This window comes from Conger conger, chromosome 14, assembly GCF_963514075.1.
Source record: "Conger conger chromosome 14, fConCon1.1, whole genome shotgun sequence".
Taxonomy (NCBI): Eukaryota; Metazoa; Chordata; class Actinopteri; order Anguilliformes; family Congridae; genus Conger; species Conger conger.
This window is the reverse complement of record NC_083773.1, coordinates 1,805,400-1,833,205: the sequence shown is the minus strand read 5'-3', so window position 1 is coordinate 1,833,205 and position 27,806 is coordinate 1,805,400. Positions and strand designations below refer to the sequence as shown.

General features: G+C 48.2%; 1 protein-coding gene across 3 annotated transcripts; it reads right to left on the bottom strand.

Moving 5' to 3' along the window:
* Positions 1–390: 390 nt before the first annotated feature.
* On the bottom strand, positions 391–27,717 carry LOC133109538 (innate immunity activator protein-like). 3 transcript variants are annotated; one of them, XM_061218886.1, is made up of 10 exons: positions 27,585–27,717; positions 18,333–18,431; positions 15,706–15,839; positions 11,498–11,620; positions 10,421–10,646; positions 9,989–10,042; positions 9,249–9,519; positions 7,914–8,108; positions 6,494–7,307; positions 391–913 (listed from the first exon to the last, which is right to left on the bottom strand). In XM_061218886.1, exons 2-10 carry the CDS (start codon positions 18,385–18,387, stop codon positions 821–823), a joined length of 1,965 nt encoding a protein of 654 aa, XP_061074870.1. In that variant the 5' UTR covers positions 18,388–18,431; positions 27,585–27,717; the 3' UTR covers positions 391–820. The 3 variants fall into 3 exon arrangements, with proteins under 3 accessions (XP_061074870.1, XP_061074872.1, XP_061074871.1); XM_061218888.1 differs by lacking the exon at positions 27,585–27,717 and adding an exon at positions 26,772–26,919; XM_061218887.1 differs by lacking the exon at positions 27,585–27,717 and adding an exon at positions 21,006–21,128.
* Positions 27,718–27,806: the final 89 nt, after the last annotated feature.

The window sequence follows — 27,806 nt, the reverse complement described above, 5'->3', positions numbered from 1 at the left end:
ACATCTTTGTATTGCACTGCAATTTGAACTTTTAAAATAATAATAAATCTGGTAGTTTATATATAATCGGTTCCCACATGCTTGTGTGCCTTGTTCCAGCTCTACAGTCTGATTTATAAATATTCTACTTGCTAATACACAATTATAAATTAATAAATTCCACCGCACCATTCTTCAACTAAGTCATGTAAAAATATATCCAGCTTTCAGTTAATCTAAAGTCTACCTTGTAAAATCGTTAATGATGACGACTATGCAGTCGACTTAGCCTTAGCCCTAAACACAAACTTGGGTCATTCATCTTTAATGCGTTATAAATATGTGTACGGGACCTATATCCTGCAATTATTGGACACACAAACACCTCCGAAGACTGAAAATGCCACAGAATTACCACCAACATTTTATTCAATATTGCAGAAATATCCATGAAACAACAAACATTTATATATAACTATATATAAAACTATAAATATATTTTAAGTACAGTAGTTGAAATCTTTTGACAATCAAAACATGGTTTACGATTAAAATTACAGTTCATTAAAAAAACCCCAAAAAAACATTTTTCTTTTTTTCACAGTAAAAAAACAGCCATGTCGGCTGTGTCTTGTTCCCGAGTCCGACCAATCAGACCGGGTTAGGGTCTTCCTCAACGCCCGTAATCCACATTAAAGCCTCAGCGTCGACTCCACGCAGAAGTATAAATCAGGCTTCAGGTCGGGACTCCCGGCAGGAGGGCAGCAGCACGAATCAAATAAATAGACGAGGTTCCTCCAGGATGGGTCCAACGCGCGCCCGGAGGCACAGTCCGCTTCAGCTACACCTGGCTGGCAATCTCCGCGTCCTCGTGCAGGAACCACTGCGCCGGGGTCCCGTCGGCGGGGCTGCGGAGGCCAGCCTTCTGGGGGACCTGTGGAGGAGGGACACGGTGAGGGGGGTCACTGCGGCGTTCGAGGTAAAAACACTTCCGCCGTGTTAGCCAGGGCGCTGACGTGGGAGGAGCTGGTACTGGCTGAACCCAGAACCCGCGACGGGCCGGTTCTGAGTGGGTGATGAGTGCTGCCAGGAGAATCATCTGCACACGCTCAGAAATGCAGTGAGAGTGGAGGTACATTTTTGGGCTTCAAGGATCAAATTTCCAAAATGTAGCCTGAAAGTTCAGTAATGTTCTCTTTGGGTGCAAATGAGTATGTTTTCCAAGCAAAAAAGGTACAAATTAATGATATATTGCTGGCTAGGGGTACAATTTTGTGTAACTATAGGGTACCGCCCCAGCAACAGTATTTGTACCTTTTTAGGCACTTTTACCAAACACCTTTATTTCTGAGAGTGTATGGGGGGGCGGGGTGACTTGGTCAAACGTAGAAATTTCAAATTGCCCCAGGTAAGGTTGTCTTGCGAAGTAAACACATATAATATATAACAGGCTTGTATGTTGGAATGCTCTCGAGTCACACAGGCAGCAGCCAGAGGTGAAGCCAATGCCCTGGGCGTTTAGGGGCTCTCAAAATTCTCAAAATTCTCAAAATTCATCAGTCAATCTGTGTCACAACCATGATTTAAAATGATGGAGCTTTAAACTGGAATTTTCCCTAGAAATGTAACTACTTGATGATAAACCCTAAGGCAAGTGAGAACTCAAGAGTTTTCAAGCACACATTAAATCAACGCTTTGGCAATGATATGAGCCTGAAACATTAAAGGAGGCTGTGATGTTTGGGTGATAATGATGAGGGTGATGATGAATGTGAAATGTGGCCAAGCCCAGAGCTAAAGTATGTCTTTGATGTGGTGATTGACAGTGGGCAAACACGGCTGTGGCCAATCACTGAGAGGGGAGGGGAGATCAGCTGACACTGGGACCTCCCACGAACAGTGTGCGCAGTGAAAGCTGTCAGCAGATGAAGGGGCTGTCACTCAACAGTCAATCAGTGGAGCAGGACAGACTGGACTGTGTGTGTGTGTGTGTGTGTGTGTGTGTGTGTGTGTGTGTGTGTGTGTAAAATACTGGACCCACACAGGGCATTCAGCAGCAGTCGTGTTGTCATCTGAAGACACAGCTGCACAAATATAAATCTAACTGATGATTGTGACCAGAGTTGAAGGTGGCACAACATAAAAAAATAAAATTAAAAAATTGAAAGGAGAGGAATGTGACAACTGGTCGACCTTCGTCATGTAGCATGACGATTGTGGATTTGTAACTTACATCACATTAGTTATTTTGCTGACACTTTTCTCGAAAGTGACTGACAGTTGACTAGACTAAGAAGTAATGTGGCCTTGCTCAAGGGCCCAACAGCTGCACTGATCTTATTGTGGCTACACCGGGGCTTGAACCACCGACCTTCCAGATTCCCGTCATCAAGCATCTTAACCACTACGCTGCAGGCTGCCGCTCTGACTTCGTCCCTGACTAACTGAGGCTCAGTTTTCCTTGTGGGGGTGTTGTACATTTGAGCAGGTAAACATCCCTGAATGTATTCAATAGATAACCAGCTATATAAATGGATTGTATATGTATAACAAAAAGTTTTAAAGTGACTCTGGACAAGAGCATCTGCTAAATGTTAACTTTACGTACTTTTACTTGTCTACAAAACACAGCTTCAGATCGGACAAACTGGACATCCAACAAAGATGTTTCTAGAAGGACGTTGGACTTACTTTCACTCAAGTCAAACAGTTCAAAAAAAGGGAAAAGAAAAACTTCCCCATTTCCGAGCTGGCAGGCGAGTCTTTTGCAGTTGTACCACGGTGAGCTTTTGCACAATGAGCATGGTCATCTGAAGTGCGAGCGTTTTCTGTTCTCTGTACGCACGGACAAGCACCCATTGATCTACCCATTGAGTCAGTGTTTAAATTACGCCAAGTCAAGCCTTGAAGAGCAGACATTTTACAACAACAACAAGACAGGGCCTGAGATACAGCCCTGAGGTCAGCCCTGTGGGTGGAGAGCCACACCAGAAGCCCGTTACTGACTCATTCCTGCGGTTTTGAACTCTATGGAGCAGCGGCAGGATCTGTAACCCTCCGATCTGATAAAGGCTCTGAGACACAGGCGTGTCCCTCCCATGTCCCTTTACACCGGGGCCGCCCAACCCTGTTCCTGGAGACCTACCGTCCTGTAGGTTTTCACTCCAACCCTGACAAAGCACACCTCATTCAACAGCTAGAGCAGGGCTGCCCAACCCTGTTCCTGGAGACCTACCATCCTGTAGGTTTTCACTCCAACCCTGACAAAGCACACCTCATTCAACAGCTAGAGCAGGGCTGCCCAACCCTGTTCCTGGAGACCTACCATCCTGTAGGTTTTCACTCCAACCCTGACAAAGCACACCTCATTCAACAGCTAGAGCAGGGCTGCCCAACCCTGTTCCTGGAGACCTACTGTCCTGTCGGTTTTCAGTCCAACCCTAACAGAGCACACCTCACACCTCATGTCAACCCAAATTTGGCACACCCAATCAGTAGCTCTGTTGAATGAGGTGTCTCCAGCAACAGGGTTGGGAAGCCCTGCTCTACGGTCTGGCCAGATTAAATAAATCAATCAAGCTATCAATCACTCTTTATTGACCCACATGGGTAAACTCTCGACAGTCAGCAGACAGAACCCTATTAGCACCACACCAACATGGCCTCTCTGTGTAAAGCTGGTGATGGACAGCCCACCAGGCCAGAATGGAACACGTCATTACATTTAGGCTTTTAGCAGATGCTCTTAAACACAGCTCATATGTTTACATACAATCAATGTACACAGCTCTATATTTCACTGAAGCAATTCAGGTACAACATCAGACCCAGCTAGGAATCAAACCTGAAATCTAGAAGGTTCCAAGCCTGTCCCCAACCACAACCTCCAAGCTGCCCCCGTGTGTCCACAAAAACATTCCCCCAAAACTTTATTCCCCTTTTCACAGCAGACATCATGAGTGTGACATCTACGGAAAGCAACAATGTTTTTTTTTTTTTTTCATCATATTAATTGCGTGTTTTGTGATTGAAGCTTTCAGTAATTACCCATCATCTCAAACCCCCCCACCCCTGTCAGCTCCCTGAGACCCCCCCCCCCCCCCCCTGGCCCCTGCCCCAGCTGAAAACCACAGTGCTACAAAACCATCATTATAACTTGTTTTCTCTGTTACGGGGGCTGAATGAGATTTCAGCAAGAACACACAAAACCGGGATAATGGCCGTCTGTTCTAAAAACAACGGCTAACCAACACAGCCCCCGACCTCCTTCTGACCCGTCAACACATCCATTGTTTCCGAGACGGCACCATCGGCAGGGAGGAATGTGACCACTTCGCCTAAATCCCCCACATGTCCCGGATACGCTCACACAACCCTCCTGTTCCACAACTGGGATCGTTCGGGTCAAGCTGATGAACAAATGACGCCCGTATTGCTGTAGTAGTATTTTTGGCGAAGAACCCCACACTTGGCCACTGTTACCAGCAGCGCACACCCAGAGTGTCATAGTAATAATGGCACGCAGTTCAGGAGCTATGCCGTTCTGCCAGTTTGATTCAGATGTGGTGTGTGCAGCCTATGGGCGGTCTGTAGCGTAGTGGTTAAGGTAAATGACTGGGACACGCAAGGTCGGTGGTTCTAATCCCGGTGTAGCCACAATAATATCCGCACAGCTGTTGGGCCCTTAACCCTGCATTGCTCCAGGGGAGGATTGTCTCCTGCTTAGTCTAATCAACTGTACGTCGCTCTGGATAAGAGCGTCTGCCAAATGCCAATAATGTAATGTAATGTAATGTCATTAATATGAATCGACAGATTACCCATTTCTCAAAGATTCATTTTTGGATTTAATGAGTAAAAACTACATCCGCCGCATCGACTTTTAACTGCCAAGCGTGAACGTGGCACAGATTTGCTTTCTCCCAAGACGTTTGTTGAAAGGCAATGAATAGATGAATAAATTTAAAGAAGAGATTTCCATTTAAACTATGGTTTCCATTTCAGCAACAATGATCAAAACCTCCACCGTGTGATGACTAATGGATGACTCATCTACATCCGAGTTCTCCTCACAACACAGTGAAACAAACAGCCCTGCGATTATCCCGGACTGCTGACGTGTGCAACTCAAAGGGCCACGAAAAGGTGTACGATGGGAGGATTATGACCTTAAATTAAAATAAACGTGCTCATTGCTCAGTCATAGGCATGATGTACTGTTAATGCACAGAACAGACAGCACAGCCCTTGAGCAAGGCCCCTGACCCCGCATTGCTCCAGGGGAGGACTGTCTCCCGCTTAGGCTAAATCAACTGTAAGTCGCTTTGGATAAAAGCATCAACCAAATGACATGTAATGTAATATAATCAAATTTTTATGAACATTTTTATTTTTAAACTTGTTTTATGTTGTAATCTTGGCACCACTGCAAACACAGGCTCGCACTCTCAATGCGTCTTTTGAGAGCCAAGTAAAGGCTGAATTAATTAATATTTTAAATTAATAAATTAACTTCATGTTTTGCACACCGCAAGTGCGTAAAAATCTGGGACTCAAACGCAGGTAAGACACACTCCCGCCACCACACCTCTACACCCGGGTGCGCTGGCTCACTGTCGGAGGGGTGTGACCGCGAAACCGGCCTGATCCAGCAGGTCAGAAACCCAGGAAGCCAAATTAAAAGAAGAAGAAATGGTGCCCTACTGCAGATTCCTCAGGGACCTCGGAACTACCCACAATCCCTTGCTCTGAGAGAGCACCCCACCCATTATGTGTCATATTGTTTTTCAACTACAAAACAGCCTGCATCCCTTCCCCCCATGTGCATGGAACCAGGCTCAATGCCGCCAAGTCAAAAATATTATAGTATCAAATTGCAAACGCTGTTATGGCAGCATCTTGTATTTTAAGCTTAAGCTTAAGTTTCGACCCAAAAGAAAACCACCAGACAGCAGTTTATATTTAAATGTTAGCTCTGGGCCACAGGCAATGCGTTTATAATGTTTAAGACTGGGTTTGTCCAAAATACCTCAATACCTAACAAATAATTTCCATTACATTGTGCCTTGGCTCAAGAAAATCTCACACTTGCATAAAATTCCCTTAATTATTTTGCCATTCTTATCTGGTGTTCTTATGCAAGACCTCCCTACATATTTGTTTTCTCACTCACTGTGGGAAATGGCACACAGTATGTTTTGTAACGTGACTAAGATGGGAGCCTACAAAGAAAAAAACGGTTTTCTGAGAAGTAAGATGAAATCACAAATCAGTTTAATATAATGGTGGGCAAGCCTACAGCCAAGGTGCTTGGCTGGGCCCTGGAAGGTTGGTAGTTAAAGCCCCGGCGTAGCCACAATAAGATCAGTGCAGCTGTTGGGCCTTTGAGCAAGGCCCTTAACCCCACATTGCTCCCGGGAGGATGGATTGCCTCCTGCCTCGTCTAATGAACGGTAGGTTGTTCTGGTTTAGAGTGCCAGCGAGCTGTGATGTGTAACGGGGGCCGGTGTGTTACCTGCTCCAGGTAGCGTTGCTGCGGCGGCGGCCGGCGCTGTTGGCGGTGCGGGAACGCGAGGGGAGACTCCCGCTCCTGGACGCTGCGGAGGCGGACCGCGCCCTTCCTGTCGAGCGAGCGCGGGCGCGGCTCCCTCTGCTGGCCGCGCTGCTGCCACAACGCCAGCCCCTCCGGCACGCGGTCGCCGTGGGGACGGGGCGGGGCCGGCCCTCTGAGGGAGGGGGCGCGGGACAGCCGGGCGTGGGGGGGCAGGGGCCGGGCCGCCAGCCGCGGCGGGGGCGGGGGGGCGTCCTCGTACCAGCACTCGTAGCGCCCGGGGGGGCCGGGGTGGGGGCCCAGGTACAGCCGCCCCACGTCCATTTCGGGAGGGAACCCCAGATCCTCCTCCACATACCCCCTGTAGAAGCTGGGGCTGGACTGGTGCATGGGGTTCTTGTAGAAGCTGGGGCCCGTGTAGGCCAGGGGCCCGCCGTGGGGGCCAGGGAAGTCCAGGGGCGGCCTGTAGGCCACGGGGGGTCCGTGGGGCCCAGCGTAGGCCAGGGGGTGTCCGTGGGGCCCCGGGTAGGAGTACCCGTAGGGGGACAGGTGGGGGGTGTTCCCGGGGAGGTCGCCGCAGGGAGAGGAGGTGTAGGAGGGGGCCGAGTGCTCCGAGCAGCTGTCCTCGGAGCCAGACTGGTACAGCGCGTTACTCATCCCCACCATCAGGGGGCCGCAGTCCCCCGGCATCACGCCAAACTCCACGATCCGCCGCCTCGGCATCCGGGGACGGCCCTGCCGAAGGTCCGGCTCGTGGGGTAGCTCTCTGCTCGGGAGCCTGCCCGGGAGAAAAATTACATTTTTACATTTTGTTTCATATAAATCGCCCTACGTTACAACGGTCTGAAAGGTTTGTGATGTGTGACTTAACTGCAATAGTTGCAAAAGTTGCAGTCTTACTACAAATTAATTTAGCTGGCGTGATTGTAGCAAAACCTTCACCTGCTATGGTAGTTTGCTAGCTAGTAAGCTACAATGTGAGAGGAGGCATAGCAAATTAGCTTGCTAGTTTGCATTACATTACATTACATTAATGGCATTTGGCAGACGCTCTTATCCAGAGCGACATACAGTTGAGTAGACTAACCAGGAGACAATCCTCCCCTGGAGCAATGCAGGGCTAAGGGCCTCGCTCAAGGGCCCAACAGCTGCGCGGATCTTATTGTGGCTACACCGGGGATCGAACCACTGACCTTGCGGGGCCCAGTCCTGCACCTAAACCACTACGCTACAGGCCGTTTGCAAGCATGAAGATACGCTATAAAGGCACTCATGCAGCACTTATTTAAAGAAATGCAGAAATGCATTAAAGAAATATTCAGATATTTTGTAATCCCTGGTCAGACGCCACGGCAGGAGGTAGAGTAACCACGGCGACGCTGACCTGAACGACTGAGACTGCTGTCGGCGCAGTTGCAGCTCCGGGGTGCAGGGGGCGCTGTTGCACTGGGCGGGCCGCAGCTCCACGGTCCTGATTGGAGTGAACTGCAGCGGGTGGGCGGAGCTGCCGAACTGGGGGTCCACCGGGGTCGACACCGGGGTGGACATGGGGGTGGACATGGGGGTGGACATGGGGGTGCTGAAAACGGACACAACGATTTCGGGGAAGTGAGGAAGAGGAAGAAGACCAGGAGGAAGGCCTGGGGCCTGGGGCCCTCCTTGCCTTCACTCCTCTCCTCCCCCCATACCTCCAGACAGGACAAGGTTGTTTTTACTTGGGAACTCGGCGTATTGGGAGGAAGAATGGATGCAGATAGACAAAGACAAAGTATAATATTCTCTGCTCATATTCACGTTCCTGCTTCCAGTTCTTCACACAACACAAAGTACGAGACCCAAGACGTTTTGGATGAGAAAATCCACATTGAATCTGTATTTCAAAACCTAAGATGGTTAAGCTACACATCTCACACAGCTAAACACCCCAAGGCAGTGTGTGAGGAATTAACTGCTTCCACTACAGCAGTAACCTTATTGGAGGTACTGAACCCTGCAAGCTTCATCAGTGCATTCACCGAACCCTTCGTAATTGGAAAAATAAAATATGATTTCTTCAAAACATAGGTATACATTTCATGACCCCTGCCGAACCCCTGGGACTGTCTCAACGAACCCCTGGGGTTCGATCTAACCCAGGTTAAGAACCACTGCACTACAGGGTATTCCCAAAGAAACGTAGCCCAGGGTTTACAGGGGAAATTCTCTGGCACATTTACAGAAATGTAATTAAATGTGAATGTTATGAACATGCATTGACTGTTGAATTAAATTTGCCTGAGCGGGTCAATAAAAATGCCCACAACCAACAAGTCAGAACTGTACACTGCTGCGATCTTGTATTTCAGCTGCAATGTGCCAAGGAAGGGAACACGATGGATGTGTGCCACTGCAAAGACTGTCGAAAACGCCCTGCATCTTTTAATCCTGAGGAATCAACCAAGCCTATGCCCAAAATCATTTTATTCCTCTTTATCTCCTGCAGAATCAGTAGGTGTAACATAATGCGCAATATGACGAAACCACTTCAAGGCACGGTCTCGTCCCGAAACCCGTTTATTGCTTGCTTCTGAGGCCAAAGCTGGCATTAGACTCACATAATTGTGGTGTATTAGGATGCCTTTATCAGCCTCACACACAGTCACACCCACAGGCACACACCTGGTTTGGTGCAGAACCTGATCCCATGTGATCGCACGAGGCGAGGAACGCCAGCGTTTACCTGGCCTGGCTGCTGTAGCTGGAGCGGCTCTTCTTCTTTTGTTTCTGGTAGGGCTCGTCCAGGCTGGACTCTGTCCAGGGAGAGTTCTGGATGGGGGGCAGGTCGTAGTCCACGCTGGGGCTGTAGCTGGGCCTCAGCTCCCCCAGGGCCTGTAGAGGGGGGAACAGCGGGGGGAACAGCGGGGTCTGGGGGGTCTCCGGGGCAGGCGGGAGGGGGTCCGGGACAGGGGAGGACTCTCGGCTTCGGTCCGAACCCTGGCTGGGAGCCTCATCTACAGAAACGACAGAGGCAGGGGTCATTCCTCACCACTCAGGGTTCCTCCTGCTTTTGTCCTGAGAAAACCAGAGACTGGGAAACAGAGGCTGAGCAGATTTCTAAATAACTTTTGTAACGTGTTGACACAGCCCACGTACAAAATCACTTTTTCTGAACAGAAAATGCCAGGAAAGGCCACTTTCTCTTTTGTGTTCCCGACGCCAACACTGATCTCCCTTTAATGCAAGGGAGTAAATGTAACGTAACAATGTAATGTAATGCAGTGTAATGTACAGTGATGTAATGTGATTTAATGTAACAAGATGCAATGTAATGTAACGAGATGTCACAAAATGTAACGTAACGCATTGTAATGAGATGTAACACGTTGTAATGAGATGTAATGTAATGTGATTTACTTTATTTAATTGAGATGTAACAATATGTCATGAGATGTTTTGAGATGTAATGCCACTTCTCCTCACCTTCGTCCTGCAAAGCCGAGTCCGACAGGGAGGTGTCATCTGACGGGCCGAGATCTGGAAACACAAATCACAGACTTCATCAGGTCACTACAGATTCAACCTAACCCCGAAACCCCAAATCCTAACCCTAACCCTTAACCCCTAACCCCTAACCCCAAATCCTAACCCTAACCCTTAACCCCTTACCCCTAACCCCAAATCCTAACCCTAACACTTAGCCCCTAACCCCAAATCCTAACCCTTAACCCCTGACCCCAAATCCTAACCCTAACACTTAACCCCTAACCCCTAACCCAAAATCCTAACCCTAACCCTTAACCCCTAACCCTTTAATGCATTCAGTAGTCTAATTAAAAACTAGTAAAATGTATTGAGATATTGAGAAGCGAGACGTGATTGGGCTTGGCGGCCGGAGGCAGGAAGTGACCTCACCGGTGTGGCGGCGGTGGGGGCGGGGCGAGCCTCGGCCCAGGCGCAGGCGGAGCTGGAAGGCGGACTCCTGCAGCTCCTTCACCCGCCGCTCGGCCGCGCGGCACTGCTGCAGCCGGCTGCGCCGCACCGCCTTGCTGCGGTGTTCCTCCTGGCACAGTCCTCGGGCCGCCTCGTAAATCTGCAGCTGCAGCGCCAGCTCCGCCTCCAGGGGGCCCAGCTCCGGGTGCTGCGGGGGGGCGGGGGGGAGGAGGGGCGGGACGGGAGGGGACAGGTGAGACCCGGAGAACCCCATCCTGTCACGAGTTTAACCAAATGCCGTTTCCTCAGGTTATAAAAACGTCCCGAGGAGAATGTGACAGAGCTCTCGCTCAGCGGGGCTGGATCAGTGACGTAAGCTGTCTGCTCGCGTGAGTTTCATGCGTTAATACTGCGGCCAGTGATTTTTCATCATGCTGCATTTATACCTGATCATCTGTGTAGTTGTGCTTTCTTTAGTTACAGCACAAATTGTGGTTTATTAGGCTAAGGTCACCCACATTGGTTATTAATGGGCCTGCCTGTGTGATATCACAGTTTTGTATTCCTGAGAGTGACACCAATGTTCTCCACTTCCGTACGTTTATCTGGATAAGTGATTCTGCCTTAAAAAAGTAAAGTTTCTTTCGTGGTTTTAGCAAATTCTTTACAAATGTAAAAACATTTTTCTTTTAAAATGCAAACCAATGTTTCACACAATTAATAACCATCCACATTATCATCAATCACGCAGATCAATAATTCAGAAAAGGCTATTATTAACAATTTCAAATAAAGCATTACATCATGTATAATATGGAAAAGTGAAAAGGCCAATATTAACACAAAAGCTTAATAAATACAAAATGTTCCATATATACACATAACCGTTTTTACAAACTGAATCAAAAAGCTAAATGATGAAGGGATTCAAAAGGATGGGTAAAAACTCCATTGTGAGTGAATGATGTGAGGTAATGCTTCCCACAGTCCTCTCTGTCTGGATGAGCCGCCACAATCCGGTTCTCTGAGCCCCTGCAGCACGGGCGGGAGACCCCTTACCTCATCCCCCTGGAGGATGCTCTCCTCGTCCAATCGGAAAGCGGTTCCGACGCGGCGGCGGATGTTTGGCGGCTCCTCCCCCGGCAACAGCGGGTAGTCCGACGACAAGTGCCCGGTCAGCTCCTGCCAGAGACGGAGAGCCCGTGTCAATCAAACCGGCGCTAGGCAACAGAGGTCAGACACAGAACCGGCTGCATGGGCATAAAAATGGACAGCTGATTGTAAGGGCCTTCCTCTGTGAGAGAGAGGGATTACACGGTTTGTTCTAGGGTTGCATCACACCAAATACGCACTGCGAATTCGTGCAGAATCAAGTAATATTTACATTTAAATGCAACAATGACAAACCTTTTTTTTTTTTTTTTTTTTTTTTTTAAGAGAGATAGATCTCATGGCAGTCATCGCAAAGAGTATGGGGTTCCCCTGGCTAAATTCCCAACCTGCCTCTTTCAACCTGCCACCTAATCCTCCCCTGATTTAATGGACTAAAAATTGTTTTCTGACTCTCCAACTCAGCGAATGTGTTTTGAGCAACCTGGCACAAAATGGCTGCCGTTGCTTCACCCAGGTGGGTGCTGCACATTGGTGGTGGTTGAGGCGAGTTTCCTCCTCATCGCTGCAGTTTGAGAAATGCACTACATAAATTAAAAAAGATTTATCTAGCTTTCTTATTTGCTTTAAGAAAGCTGAGGGTAACAGATAGGGACGGGGCCACAGCTGAGACAATGTGGGAATTGAACCCCAGCCATACCCCAGAGACGGCTGCCCCGATGGATCATGTCACATCTCAAACAAACTTTTTTTTTAATGTGTCGAACATTTTGTGCATGTGTCACACCTCCAACACTAATCCCTGAGAAGGAACTCTTAAGCCCTCTTTAAGCTAATATATTACTGTTCATATATTACCGTAAAGCTCTGCCTGTAAATCGAAACTTGGAAAGGTGTAGATGTAAGTGTGGGGGTAGTTTGGGTATGGGTCAGGTGTAGGTGGGGTAACAGGTGAATGTGTGGGGGTAGTTTGGGTATGGGTCAGGTGTAGGTGGGGTAACAGGTGAATGTGTGGGGGTAGTTTGGGTATGGGTCAGGTGTAGGTGGGGTAACAGGTGAATGTGTGGGGGTAGTTTGGGTATGGGTCAGGTGTAGGTGGGGTATGGGTCAGGTGTAGGTGGGGTAACAGGTGAATGTGTGGGGGTAGTTTGGGTATGGGTCAGGTGTAGGTGGGGTATGGGTCAGGTGTAGGTGGGGTAACAGGTGAATGTGTGGGGGTAGTTTGGGTATGGGTCAGGTGTAGGTGGGGTAACAGGTGAATGTGTGGGGGTAGTTTGGGTATGGGTCAGGTGTAGGTGGGGTAACAGGTGAATGTGTGGGGGTAGTTTGGGTATGGGTCAGGTGGAGGTGGGCTAACAGGTGAATGTGTGGGGGTAGTTTGGGTATGGGTCAGGTGTAGGTGGGGTAACAGGTGAATGTGTGGGGGTAGTTTGGGTATGGGTCAGGTGGAGGTGGGGTAACAGGTGAATGTGTGGGGGTAGTTTGGGTATGGGTCAGGTGTAGGTGGGGTAACAGGTGAATGTGTGGGGGTAGTTTGGGTATGGGTCAGGTGTAGGTGGGGTAACAGGTGAATGTGTGGGGGTAGTTTGGGTGTGGGTCAGGTGTAGGTGGGGTAACAGCTGAATGTGTGGGGGTAGTTTGGGTATGGGTCAGGTGTAGGTGGGGTAACAGGTGAATGTGTGGGGGTAGTTTGGGTATGGGTCAGGTGTAGGTGGGGTAACAGGTGAATGTGTGGGGGTAGTTTGGGTGTGGGTCAGGTGTAGGTGGTGTAGGTACAGGTAGAGCTGCAGTGGTGTGTCAGTGTAGGTGTACAGTAGGTGCAGTTGGTGTAGGTGGGGTATCGGTTTGGTGTTCATATATTACCGTAAAGCTCTGCCTGTAAATAGAAACTTGGAAAGGCCCTGGTTTTTGTGGGAATTTCCATTGTAGTTTCGAGCTTTCCATAATTGTGACACCATCGGCTGATCTTTCCCACAAAAGATCTCCCAATGCCGGCAATCACAGATGACTGCAAGGTTCCCTTCCCCTCCCGTCCAGAGTGGTTATACCCAGCACGTCTCACTAACACTGCAGGGTACTGCAACAAGTCAAGACACGGCCATCCCTCTTGCGCAAACACTCCTATTGTAGTTCATCCATTTTCCCCCTTTCACAACAGTTAGGAATGTCTTCACCTGCCCAACACCTTAAAACATTATTTTTTTCTTCCATTTAATCTTCAGCATGATTATCATCATTATTATTATTAATCACATTAGCTAAGAGCTGCACCTCTGCCAGACGTATCATGGCTATTTCATTGTTTATGTACAAAAGCATTACATTAAGCAACTTTCTTTCTGTGCTTGCGGAAGACACACCCAGTTTCACAGCTAAATTACATTATCCTTGTTACCTGCCGGATGCTTTTAAAGCGGCTTACAGTTGACTAGACTAAGCAATCCCCCCTGGAGCAATGTGGGGTTAAGATCCTTGCTCAAGGGCCCAACAGCTGCACTGATCTTACTGTGGCTTAATCTGCCAACCTTCTGGGTCCCAGTCATGTACCTAATCCACTAGGTTGCAGGCACCTTAGCTGCTAGGCTACAGGCACCTTAGCCGCTAGCCTACAGGCACCTTAGCCGCTAGCCTCCAGGCACCTTAGCCGCTAGGCTACAGGCACCTTAGCCGCTAGACTACAGGCTCCTTAGCCCCCAGCCTACAGGCACCTTAGCCGCTAGCCTACAGGCACCTTAGCCGCTAGCCTACAGGCACCTTAGCCGCTAGGTTACAGGCACCGTAGCCACTAGGCTACAGGCACCTTAGCCGCTAGCCTACAGGCACCTTAGCCGCTAGCCTACAGGCAGCTTAGCCACTAGACTACATCACCTTAGCCGCTAGGCGACAGGCACCTTAGCCGCTAGGCTACAGGCACCTTAGCCGTTAGCCTACAGGCACCTTAGCCACTAGCCTACAGGCTGCCCTCAGAACCTAAAGCCACGTTAAGATGATGAACCGAAAGACACGCAGAGGCGGTGCTGACTGGAGGCCCCGGTCCTGCCCACAGCGGCTGGATTTCAGGAGCCCCTGGAGAGGCTCATTCCAGCACACCTGGACAAGCCCCGGCAGGTGGGCCCTCCTCCGGTGTGAAAATGCGATCAGGATCAGCCATGTGACATTTCACAAGTTGTTACCTAAGAACTGCGCTGCCAAACCATGATAAATTACTTCGCCAGGAGAACAACATTTTAGAGCAGAGTTTTTGAACCCCCTGGGTTTTGGGAGGGGGGAGGGGGGTTACCTCTGGGTGCAAGATGTGGAAAAAAATGTCTCAGTGTGTTGTACACAACAGAGCTCTGTATGCAGCAATCCCAACATTGATAGAGTGGATGGGGTGTGTGGAGATATGGGAGGGGGTATAGGTTAGGTTTGGGTGTAAGTTAGCTGGGGGATGGGTTGTGGGGAACATATAGGTGTGGGTTAGGTATGGCTGAGGTATAGGTGTCGCTGTGGGTCAGTTGTAGGCACTAGGCAGTGTAGGTAAATGTGCAGCTCTGGGTCAGGTGAAGATGTAGGTGGGGTGTGGGTTCGGTGTAGGCGCAGTCGGTATAGGTGCAGCTGTGGGTCAGGTGTAGGTGGTTTAGGTATAGGTAAAGATGTAGCTGTGTGTCAGGTATAGGTATAGGTGTACAGTAGGTGTAGTATTTGTCGGTGGGGTATTGGTTAGTTGTAGGTGCAGTAGGTGTACTTGTGACGTAGCTGTCAGTATAGGTGTACAGTTGGTGCAGTAGTGTAGCTGGTGTAGGTGGGGTGTGGGTTAGGTGTAGCTACAGAAGGTGTAGGTGTGACACAGGTGTAGGTGTAGCTACAGAAGGTGTAGGTGTGACACAGGTGTAGGTGTAGCTACAGAAGGTGTAGGTGTGACACAGGTGTAGGTGTAGCTACAGAAGGTGTAGGTGCAGAAGGTGCAGGTGTGACACAGGTGTAGGTGTAGCTACAGAAGGTGTAGGTGTAGCTGCAGAAGGTGTAGGTGTGACACAGGTGTAGGTGTAGCTACAGAAGGTGTAGGTGCAGAAGGTGCAGGTGTGACACAGGTGTAGGTGTAGCTACAGAAGGTGTAGGTGTGACACAGGTGTAGGTGTAGCTACAGAAGGCGAAGGTGTAGGTGCAGGACTCACAGCCTCTCGGATGCACACTTTCTTCAGCTCCTTCAGACACTCCTCCAGCCGGTCCTGCAGGCTCTGCTGCCGCAGTTTGGCGGCCTGCATGCGCGTGTGTGCATCCTTCAGGGGGGAGGTGGGGCTGTCCGAGCCTGCGGGGAACACAACAACAACCATAACCACACCAGCAACAACAACCATAACCACACCAGCAACAACCATAACCACACCAGCAACAACCATAACCACACCAGCAACAACAACAACCATAAACACACCAGCAACAACAAGAACTGTAAACACACCAGCAACAACAACAACCATAAACACACCAGCAACAACAACAACCATAACCACACCAGCAACAACAACAACCGTAAACACACCAGCAACAACAAGAACCGTAAACACACCAGCAACAACAAGAACCGTAAACACACCAGCAACAACAACAACCATAAACACACCAGCAACAACAACAACCGTAAACACACCAGCAACAACAAGAACCGTAAACACACCAGCAACAACAACAACCGTAAACACACCAGCAACAACAACAACCATAAACACACCAGCAACAACAACAACCATAAACACACCAGCAACAACAAGAACCGTAAACACACCAGCAACAACAACAACCATAAACACACCAGCAACAACAACCATCCATTCCTCCATAGCACCACAAACCAGCAACAACAACCATCCATTCCTCCATAGCACCACAAACCAGCAGCAACACAACACAAACCTACCTCTACACCAAGTGCCAGAATACCAAAGACGGCTCATTACAGAGAACATCATACATCTCTGAATCACTTAATAACACTTAGATTCTTAATAACAATTAGTTGATTTCAGTAGTTTCCCAAAATGGGAAAAAAGGTTTTCATATTTTTGTTCTATATTTTGTGTGAGTATAACTTGAAAGAAAATCCGAGTAAATGTAAAAAATGTGAGTAGCATCCAGTAACTGAAGCGACTTATCGGGTTTGAACACGTCTACGCGCCGTGACGCGTACAGAGTGCACCGGCTACTCAGTCACGCAACTCGTCTTCAGACGCACTCAGGTGACAGGGGCGGCCTGCGGACTCTGCAGGCGTCCCGGCGTAGACGTGTCCAGGCCTGAGAAGTCGCCGCTCAGGTCAGGGGCTGTAGGGCCGCCTCACCCCCTGACACTGCGAACGCCCAACTCTGAGTGACGGGGGACACACAAAGCCGCGGCTCCGCACATAAAGAGACACCGGGAAAACGAGCGGCCCGGAACGCAGCCGGGCTCCCAGAGCGCAAGAGACACAGTGTCACCGGGTTCACGCCGAGGCCCAGATCAGGGCTGGCCCGCGTGCCCCAGAGATCAGAGGGCGACACACAAGACAGGTAGGGACACCTTCGTGCCATCAGAGGTGGCGCTCGGGACAAAAGAGGCGGCTTAAAAAGTCCGTAACTGCAGCCGGAAAAGCGACAATAACAAAGAAAAACAGCAACTGCGCGGCGGTAATCTCGGCTATTGTAAGGGCCGGGGCGAGCTGAATGACGTCTGGCACGCAGGAATGTCACCCGACGCTCCCTGGGAGATTAATTAAACGGCTACGACTCCCGGTTTCACCCCGTATGAAAGAGCCGCAGCCGGAGTTACGACCCGGCTCCCCTTTCCCCGCGGCGGATCTCCTTTCTGTCGGTTGCACCGGAAGGCGAACGGCACCCGGAGGCGGATTACAGCGCATGCAAATAGAAGGCCGCACGGCTCCATGCAAAAACTCGTACTCGGGGTCGACGTGACAAGCCCGACGAAAGATGTTAAGAAGAAGACTCGATGCAAGTCCTGTGGGAGGCATCGGGTTAAGTCCCTGACCTGTTTGAGGCCCATAGAAAACGCAGGGCTGCGGCCACACCCTTCTGAACTGGCCAATGTGCCGCCCTGCATGCTGGGAATTCTATTCATGCCTCCGCTGAACTGTCCCAGCATGCCGTCTCATTACCGGGGCGGGGGGGGGCTGTGCTAAGCATGTTCAATCAGGTGTGTTACTGCTTGATTGGAAGAATCGCTGTAATAGATTTCTTACTCTGTGACATCTTGTTTTTATCCATCTTTACTTTACACCTTGCCGGCCAATGGAGGATCTCAGAGGAAAGAGGCGCGTGGGCAAACTGTACACTGCACACACAGGATGCAGCTCACCTGACTGTCGAAAGCTGCACTCACCTGACGGCAGAATGCTGCACACACCTGACGGCAGAATGCTGCACACACCTGACGGCAGAATGCTGCACACACCTGACGGCAGAATGCTGCACACACCTGACTGCAGAATGCTGCACACACCTGACTGCAGAATGCTGCACACACCTGACTGCAGAATGCTGCACACACCTGACTGCAGAATGCTGCACACACCTGACGGCAGAATGCTGCACACACCTGACGGCAGAATGCTGCACACACCTGACGGCAGAATGCTGCACACACCTGACGGCAGAATGCTGCACACACCTGACGGCAGAATGCTGTACTCACCTGACGGCAGAATGCTGTACTCACCTGACGGCAGAATGCTGCACACACCTGACGGCAGAATGCTGCACACACCTGACTGCAGAATGCTGCACACACCTGACTGCAGAATGATGCACTCACCTGACTGCAGAATGATGCCGCTGTCTGTATCGCTGGCCTCCTCTTTACTCTCCATGTTGGGGGTTCCTCTGCAGCTGAGGATCGAGGTTTCAGGATTCCCTGAAAACGAAGACAGCGCTTAGAGCAACTAAAGTGATTCTCTGAAATTAGGAGCTGAATTAGTTCCTCTTGTGAGCACTGTTGTACATTACTTCAGTAATAGCATTCAGCAATGTAATATCTGCATTTTTAAAATGAGATCCAAGAGATGAGAAGGTTCTTCGGCAGCAAAATCAAGTCTAAACACCTGATGCCTCCAGGTATTTTGCAAAGCATAATGTTAGTGTCATCTAAACAGTGTTGTAAAATTTATTTACACTGTAATGTAAATGTGATGTGTGCAAATTAAACGTAAATGAAGTTAATGTAAAGTAAAAGTAAACATCGTTAAAATAAACGTAAAAGTAAAAATTTCTGACAGTTTCAGTTTTCAGTTTCAGTTTTACTGCAACCCCCAGAATGCAGTTAACCCTGAGCATAGAATGTCAATCATCTGGAATTCTGAAGTAATTCTGGGAATCCTACACCACAGGAAGTACACCTGGTCTTCTGATATTCAGGCCTATGAACAATAGCTCGGTTGGGGCCGAAGTTAAAGCCATATCCCTGCATTACACTTCAGACCCAAGGCAAATACCTCCACCCCCCCACCCCCCCCAACTAACCTCAGGGTGCCTTTCAACAAGCCACAGGAGCAACAATCACCCCTCCCTCCCCTCCCCACTCCCCTCCCCCAATTCAAATCCAAATGAACACTTCCCCAAAGCTCGACTGAAATATATAAATATTTGCCCCACACACGGATGCCTGGGAGAAAAGGCCACAGTGTACAGTCAAGTCAGGAAGTGTGAGGTACAAACAGAACATTCCAGAGAAGTGTCCCGGAGAGACGGGGGTGGGCAATTATATTATACACGGGTACGGGTACTGGTCATCAGCCATTCAGACAGAAAGACCGAACAGGAGATCCACCACCAGCTTCTGATTAGGAAACAACGCCATTCCGGCTCTCGCCATCTCCACTGCATCGCTTCCATTCTGGCTCAAATGACCAGTGGCGGGAGAAAGTCCAATTTGTTTATGTATACATCTTAAAACTAAGCCAAGTCATACAACAGGTAGAAAACAGTGATCTGCGGAGTGATTCTGAAACATAGCTAGTTTTATCCTGATACATAAAGGGCCGGTTTTGCTGGCACAGACTAATCCTAGTCCGAGACTAAATACAATTTTGAATGGAGATTCTCCCTACAAAACACAGTTTAGTCCCAGACTAAGATTAATCTGTACAAATCTGAGGAAAGTCTGCCCATAAACTTATATAGGACAGAGGTCAAATTATATACAAACTAAATGTTGGGTTCAATCCAATCGAGGCACAAAAACCAAATTGTGAATGTAACAATGTAATTTATGTAATCACAGTCTCTAATCAATTTAAGACAGCATCGCTATTTTTGAACGATCACATGTTCAAATGCATGATTTAACAGTGTTCGCCACATTACCACAGCAGTGCTTTGGCCATTTGAACAATTAAACCCTTATCGCTACTATCTGTGTACTACCACCATAATGTGATGAGCCATGACATCACGACATGACTTAACGACCACAAGTCCACAACCCAGACCGAAACACCGCAGGGGATAATGCCCAAATCACTGTGACACACACATGGTACATGTCATATGATGGCGCAGCCGTCTGTCTAGAATGCTTCCCGTCTCCAGGAAGACTTGCGTCGCATTCGTCACTGGAGGTGAACAAGCTGGGAAATTCGACAAGGGAAGACAGGCGCGCAGAATGAGAGAGAGAGAGAGAGAGAGAGAGAGAGAGAGAGAGAGAGAGAGAGAGAGGCTCAACTCCTTATTTCTCTCTCAAAATTGCCCGCATATATAGTGCATGTGTATATGCAACACCCATCTCCATTAATTTAATAAGAGACGAAAAAATAATTCGTCATAATTTATCAAATCCTACGTGTAAAATAACACGTACTATGCAAAATTGAGGGTTGACTGGTTGTCTGGTTCGGGTCAAATCTATCGCCGAACTCTCCATACTGTCTAATTGGAAAAATTGTGGCTGATAAGTAAAAAAAACAAAAAAACCTCGAGCTTCGAGACAAAAGCTTTAAATGACTTGCTGAAACAGCCGGAGGCGCGTCTGTTTCATCCAGAGGGAGAAACATGGATGGACTAAGATCTGCGCGCATATGTCCGCAAATCACGCGTTGAAAATTGAACGAGGAAACACGCGTTGATGTGGCTTGATTACGAAAAACACACTACAATATGATAAGCTAGATTCAATTTTCATCTCAATTCCCAATTCACCTGGTCTTTCCAGACGCGGTACGCACACACATGAAGCAGGTTAACATGCATCATATATTAGGACATACGCTCAAAATTAAAAAGAAAGGAGAAATTTAAAGCCAACACGCCTTTCGTCCACGGGTTTCTACAGTCAGAAAATGCGCACTACACCCTCACCTAACGGAGGCAACGCACAGTGAAAAAAGCGAGCACACTCACCTACCTTCCAATCGCTCAAAGCATTGTGCGCAAAAGCAAATCGTTACAGTGCAACTCTCAAGTTTAATCACAACGTTTTTTGAAGGGCACTTACATTGCAGAACAAAGCTAACGCTGACAGAACTTCTGCATGCAATCTCTCTCTCTCTCTCTCTCTCTCTCTCTCTCTCTCTCCGACAGTGCTCTCTGACGCGCAGCTCCGCAGTGGAACCTGCTTCGTAAGGTGGAGGTGAGGTAAGCAGGCTGGCTCCGAAAAGGGGCGTGCGCGAGGAGGCGCTTATGTCGGAGTAACTGACAGCGAGAACAGCAGCGAGATTCTGTGTTGCAACCTTTACCTAAACACCCAGGTCCACAGGTAAATATTTGGATAGTTATCTAATGTTTTTATATTGTTATATATTTCAATCGAACGAAAACGCCCATGTAGTCGATTTAAAGGCACACAGCTTTATAATACAGTTGCAGCTACCGAACAGCCAGCCAATGAGCAGGGAGTGAACTGCGAAAGAAGGCTATGCATTTTGGTGGAGTCACAGAGGCATAAAGTTGCTTCTACTACAACCTGGTCGGTTTTGAGAACAACCGTTTCAAATTCAGCTTAATGAGTCTATTCCAAAGTCTCCCACAGGAGGGCAGAAAACATCCAAATTGTCTTAAAATTTTATTTATTCCTTTTTTTTGCACGCAGCGGTTGGTACTGGAACTGGCAGAGCAGGAATAGTCCACCAAGAGGACGCCGCTCATTTTCTGCATCTTTAATACATTCATGGCCAGATTCGCATACCATGCGCATTAAAAGAAAAATGTCAGGGAACAGATGTCGGCGAGACTGTCCGGGGTAGAACGCACCAGGGCGCCCCCCACCTGCTCCACTTGCACGCGGCTCGCATACCGGGCCACCTCCCCAATCAACGCGGGCCTCGGAGCCGAGGAACGGCAGCTGCGCGTTCCGCGGCGCGCATCCCAACCAAGGTCCACGGGATCACATCGCAAATACCCGCAAGGGAGAGCGCTGCCATGTACATCTGCCTTAGCTTCGATTTCATCACTGGTCTGAGCAATGTGTCTCTGAAAAGACATTTGCCTCCCACGTATAAATAGCTCGGGTCTCAGACAGTTGTGGCAAAAATACGCAAACTATATCGCATGTCTGACCAGTGGTTTGAAGTGAAGCCACTTGGCTGGCATGCGGTTTGTTTGGGGGCCGGGGGGATGGGGAGACATGGATTTAGAGGGATTATGATGACGATCATGGTGATGAAACTACCAACACAACAACAACAATAATAATAATAATAATGATCACCCCTACTTTCTATGATCACAAATTATTTTTAAAATATTAGACATGTAGCCACACTGCACCACAGGCAATATGACTGAGGTAACGGAAGGGCAGCACTTAATCACTTCTCTAAGAAATGAAATAAAATAATAGGAAGAGAGTATGAGTGGCAGCTAATGTTGAACCACACTAAACAGGAAGACTTCAAAGCCAACTGGGCTGTTTATAAAATTGTCTCAACTCAATAAAAACACTGTCTGGAAAATGGACTCATTCCTGAGCAGAAATAGTCATGTTTGTGTTTCCTTTGTCATCACTTTTTCCCCCTCCAGAACAAACATGCACTGTAGTCCATGGTTTTTATTTTGGCTGTAAAGACATGGTTTGGGTTCTCATGCAGACAGAGCTGCACTTGCAGCAGCTCATGGTTACTCCACTGCCATCCCAGGATTGCCCGGCTGAGCCCAATATAAAAACTCTTATTCACACGCTGAACTCAATTACACCTTTTAGGTGCCACAGAGGTTTTATAAAAACACACCCTCGATTCTACTCATTTGAAAGCAGTGGTCGTGTGATGGGACCACTGGGCTCTTTTTATAGCCAGGAAGCCACAAGCCTGCCCCCATCGCCTTTACGATGGGGGGAGAAAATAGACACTTGGGAAATTCTGCTTTAAGGACTTTCAAAACATGTGCCGTTTAGCCTTACACCAAGTTAAATCCGTCTGTGACTCCTGCATCATGAGGTCATAATCTCCCAGTAACATTTTCCCCCAGATTAAAATGCAGCCTGTCATTACGTAATCATAATTGTTTACAGAAGCCTGTATTTTGAGAAATTATGAGACGCGGTCATAATTGCAGTTATCACAATCGGGTCTTCCGGTTTGGTTTTCTCCATCCTGTTTTATAGGGCCGAGAAATGTCCGCCCAATCAGTGCAGTGAAGAGAGACTCCAAAACACCGGAACACAAGATGGCCGCCCTGCAGTGATGCCACTGCTGCTGTACATGAAGTGAAAACGTCATGCTCAGAAAAAAAAAAAAGTAGAATCCTCATTGAATCCTGTCATTTATCTCTAATGTATTAATGTATCATTTCTACCAGTCAGTCTCTTAAGCAAAGCAAAGCAGAAACTAATGCTCTCTGTTCAAGATGAAATTTTGCTCTCCAAGTAAAATTAGTTCTCCTTCATAAGCTGATAGTCGTAATCAACTACTTCTCACATGAATGTGAAAAGGCGGTTGCAGTTTGAATTTGTGCCATGATGTAAAACAGGGACATTACATTACATTACATTAAAGGCATTTGGCAGACACTCTTATCCAGAGCGACGTACTTAGACTAAGCAGGAGACTAAGCAGGAGACAATCCTCCCCTGGAGCAATGCAGGGTTAATGGCCTTGCTCAAGGGCCCAACGGCTGTGTGGATGTTATTGTGGCTACACCAGGGATCAAACTACCGACCTTGTGGGTCCCAGTTATGTACCTTAACCACTACGCTACAGTCATGTACCTTAACCACTACACTACAGTCATGTACCTTAACCACTACACAACAGTCATGTACCTTAACCACTACGCTACAGTCATGTACCTTAACCACTACGCTACAGTCATGTACCTTAACCACTACACTACAGTCATGTACCTTAACCACTACGCTACAGTCATGTACCTTAACCACTACACTACAGTCATGTACCTTAACCACTACACTACAGTCATGTACCTTAACCACTACACTACAGTCATGTACCTTAACCACTACACTACAGTCATGTACCTTAACCACTACGCTACAGGGTCATGTACCTTAACCACTACACTACAGGCCAGCCCGGATAAGGCAATCGAAGATAGGTCATCAATATCGGCTTTGGGACGTCTGTATCGTGGACCGCCCAATGACAGCCCAAACATCAAAACCAGAAAGGCCGCCTAAATATAGCGCCTAAATGGCAGAGTAGCCTGTTCAGTGTATATCCCTCAACACGTATCCACAGGATGAACACTCAACACGTATCCACAGGATGAACACAGAAACAAGTCACTGCACATGCCATCACAAGGCTTTTCATAACAAGTAATGAAATAATTCCAGTTTCTTTTATCCCACACTCTCAGAAATACAGGTACCAAAAAAAGTACAAATGCTTGTTGCTGGGGTGGTACCCTAGTATAGAATTGTACCCCTAGGCAGCAAAATATAATTAATTAGTACCTTTTTTGCTTGGAAAAAAATACTCATTTCTACCCGATGAGAACATCTGTATTGTCAGGGTACGTTTGGGAAATTTGATCCTTGAAGAACAAAAATGTTCCTCCACTGTCACTTTACTGTGTGAGTGGGCTGGTTGTGTGGAACGTTAAGGGGTCCCAAACGAGCTCCAGCCCTGCTCCCTCACAGCCCCGTGGGTGTCCAGGGCCCAGACAGGAGGGACCCAGCGCTACCCACCGAAAAACCAGCCGCAGTGACACGCCCAACACGCTCCCAGCGAAGCCCGTCTGCCAGAGACACACACAGTGCGCTGTTAAAGCATTTCCTGAATTCCAAAAGTGACTCAGGAATGGTTTAATCAATAATCCCACAGTGGAGTCAGGAAAAGACCCGACAGATCAAAAGGTCACCGCTCGGGGGCGAGACCTACCCCGTGGTGGGGGGCGATCACCCAGGGAGGGGTCCCTCTCACCACAGGCTCCAGCCCACCGAGCAGAGCATTCCCAGCACACTGATTCAAGAGAGCTCCAGTACACACACACACACACACACACACACACACACACACACACACACACACACACAGGTAAGCAGGAAACTTGGTGGTTCTCTAGGGCAGACAAGCTCCCTCTCACACTCTCTCACACTCTCTCACGCTCTCACACACTCTCACACTCTCACACACTCTCACACACTCTCACACACTCTCACACACTCTCACACACTCTCACACACTCTCACACACTCTCACACACTCTCACACACTCTCACACACTCCTAATTAAACAGGAAACTCTCGGTGGTCCTCTCGGGCAGACTCGCTCCCATCTTCAGTTCCCACATGACCCCCAATTACCTCTCTGGCTCCGTCGTTAGCTGTAATTACTCCAAATGGCCGTGCGTTAGAGGAATGTATCAGTAGCTGGTGGTTTGGAGCGCTCCCAATGCCCTGGAGGGAAGGACTGCTCCTCCACTCCAGCATCCCCTCAGACTTCCTCTCGTGCACCTCACCCCTCACCCCCCCACACCCCTCACCCCCCCACACCCCTCATCCCCCCTCACCCCTCACCCCCCCACACCCCCCCTCACCCCTCACCCCCCCTCACCCCACACCCCTCATCCCACACCCCCCCCTCACCCCACACCCCTCACTCCACACCCCCCCTCACCCCACACCCCACACCCCCCCCTCACCCCACACCCCTCACTCCACACCCCCCCTCACCCCACACCCCTCACCCCCCCTCACCCCACACCCTTTCTACATCCTGCAGTTCCACACACCCTGTGCATGATACATCGAGCCTCGTAAACAGTATTTCACAAGAGCCGAAATGACTCCAGGTGATTTGGCTCTGCCAGCTGTCTGGCAAGCTGTACTGGCTTCACAACCAGGCAGCAACCGCCACAACCACGATTCCACGATTAGTTAATCAATCAGAAGTTAATGAGAGGTGATAGTCCGTAGGCTAATTTAGCTGGATGCCCATCAGAAAGCAGAGCATATGTTTGCCATAACTGGGACAGTACGGTCAAGGCAAAAGGGAACAGTTATCCTCCATATCCTTTGCAGACCAGGCACCTATGCTTGTGCAGTTCATCTGAAGGGCACCGTTCACTTGTCGTGTGAACAGCTCCGCACAGAAGTGCAGGGCAGTGACCGCAGGCACATTACTCACTATTAACAGACCAATGAAGAAATTAATGGGATAAATGCTGAAATCTCCCTGGATATTTTATAAGTAGCTCCATGGAACCAGACGTCTAAAGGGAGAGCTCCACTAAAGCATTGCTCTATGGTGTGACTGCAAGATTCATTTTTCGAACACAGAGGGAGATTAATGCAGTTTTCCATTCACATGCAGCCAGGTTTTCAAGGAAAAGAGTCCATGTGTTTTAGGATCTGAGGAGTCAAGACTTACTGTAGGAACATCAGACAAAACAGTTCAACAAGCTAATTCCTGGAACAAGACCAGGACATAAAGAAAGCATACACCTATTCCTGTCCAAAAAAAAAAAAAATTATATATATATATATATATATATATATTTACAAACACAGATAGACAATAACTAAGGGCTATTTTTTGAGAAGGTGAGATGGCCTAAATATTGAGGCACACATGTAACTGGATATGTGAGGGAGGAAGGCTGGCATAATGTTTAGGGAACTGGGCTTAAAAGTCCACCTGGTTAAAACTCTCTGACTGAATTATCGCTGTTAAAGAAGAGAATGTGTGCGTGTGTATGTGTGTGTTGTTATTACAGACTCCCGTACCGATGGGTCCGTTCAGGGCTTGACACAGACTGACAGATTATCGCAGTGCTCTCTCCGCATTCATTCAAACTCACCCAAGCCCGTTTCCCTCCACTCGTGTAATTCTGTGCAGCAGTGGTGGAGTAGCACATTTCAAAAGCTGTGTCACAGTGCGTGAGGCTGCAGCACCGTTAACTCTCCAAAAAGCGTGGGACGGTTAAACGACGAGGAACGCATCGACGCTTCAGGCTTCCAAATGACAAATGAATGCTTTTCTAGTCTTGAGCAACATCTTATGCTGATCGTTTTACATTCATAACTACTACGTGCAAACAGAGGTAAACGAAATGATCGCGTGTAACACGCGTTTAGTGAGCGACAATCAAGATATAGATATGAATCATATGTGTAGTATTAATATATTCATATTTTACTATATAATATAGATCTGGGCGGTTTGGCTTCTGAGAATACTCCGACTTTTACGGTTTTTAGACTGCGGCAACAGTAAAATGTGCTTATAGCGGTCTTTTAAGAGCTCCATCAACACTACAACCAAAGTGTGCTCTCTGGTTTACTGGTTTATGTGAAAAACGTAATTGAAGTTTATTAGCTCATTAACTCGCACATGTTCTCATAGTCGTAGGCTATTTGTAGTAGCTGGTGAAAGAACTTTACAGAATACGAAATAAACCTATTTATGCATCATTCTTTAAAAATGTAAGGACAACGTTACAGATTACCCTTACATTTAGCAATTAGCAAGGTTCAGTGACGACGAAATGTCATCTTGCTAACTAGCTACCCTGCTAGCTATATTATCTTGATTAATGTTGTCCTGTAATGTTATCTTTGCACAAGGCTACTGTATTCGTCTAAGCAAGAGTACAGGTTATGCGTTTCCTTACCTTTTGCTGTGTAGCTTGTTGGGGCGATTAAAGAACATCAACAGAACTTTCCGTAAAGTCCTGCTTGACCACGACCATACCGACCGACATCCACGTTTTCCATCGGGCACAATCCGAATGTTTTGGAATTGGGATACTCCGTCCAAAGGCTAAACCATTCTGTCAACCACGGAGGGGACTTCAGTCAGACTTTGATTTTTTTCATTTAAGATCACGCGAAAT

Excerpts from the sequence above, each read along its gene's own strand:
- LOC133109538 (XM_061218886.1), bottom strand. The coding sequence starts at position 18,387 with ATGGAGAGTAAAGAGGAGGCCAGCGATACAGACAGCGGCATCATTCTG. Across the intron at positions 11,621-15,705 it reads AAGTGTGCATCCGAGAGGCT|GAGCTGACCGGGCACTTGTC; the intron begins GTGAGTCCTGCA and ends CGTCTCTGGCAG. Across the intron at positions 10,043-10,420 it reads CCCCCACCGCCGCCACACCG|ATCTCGGCCCGTCAGATGAC; the intron begins GTGAGGTCACTT and ends TTGTGTTTCCAG.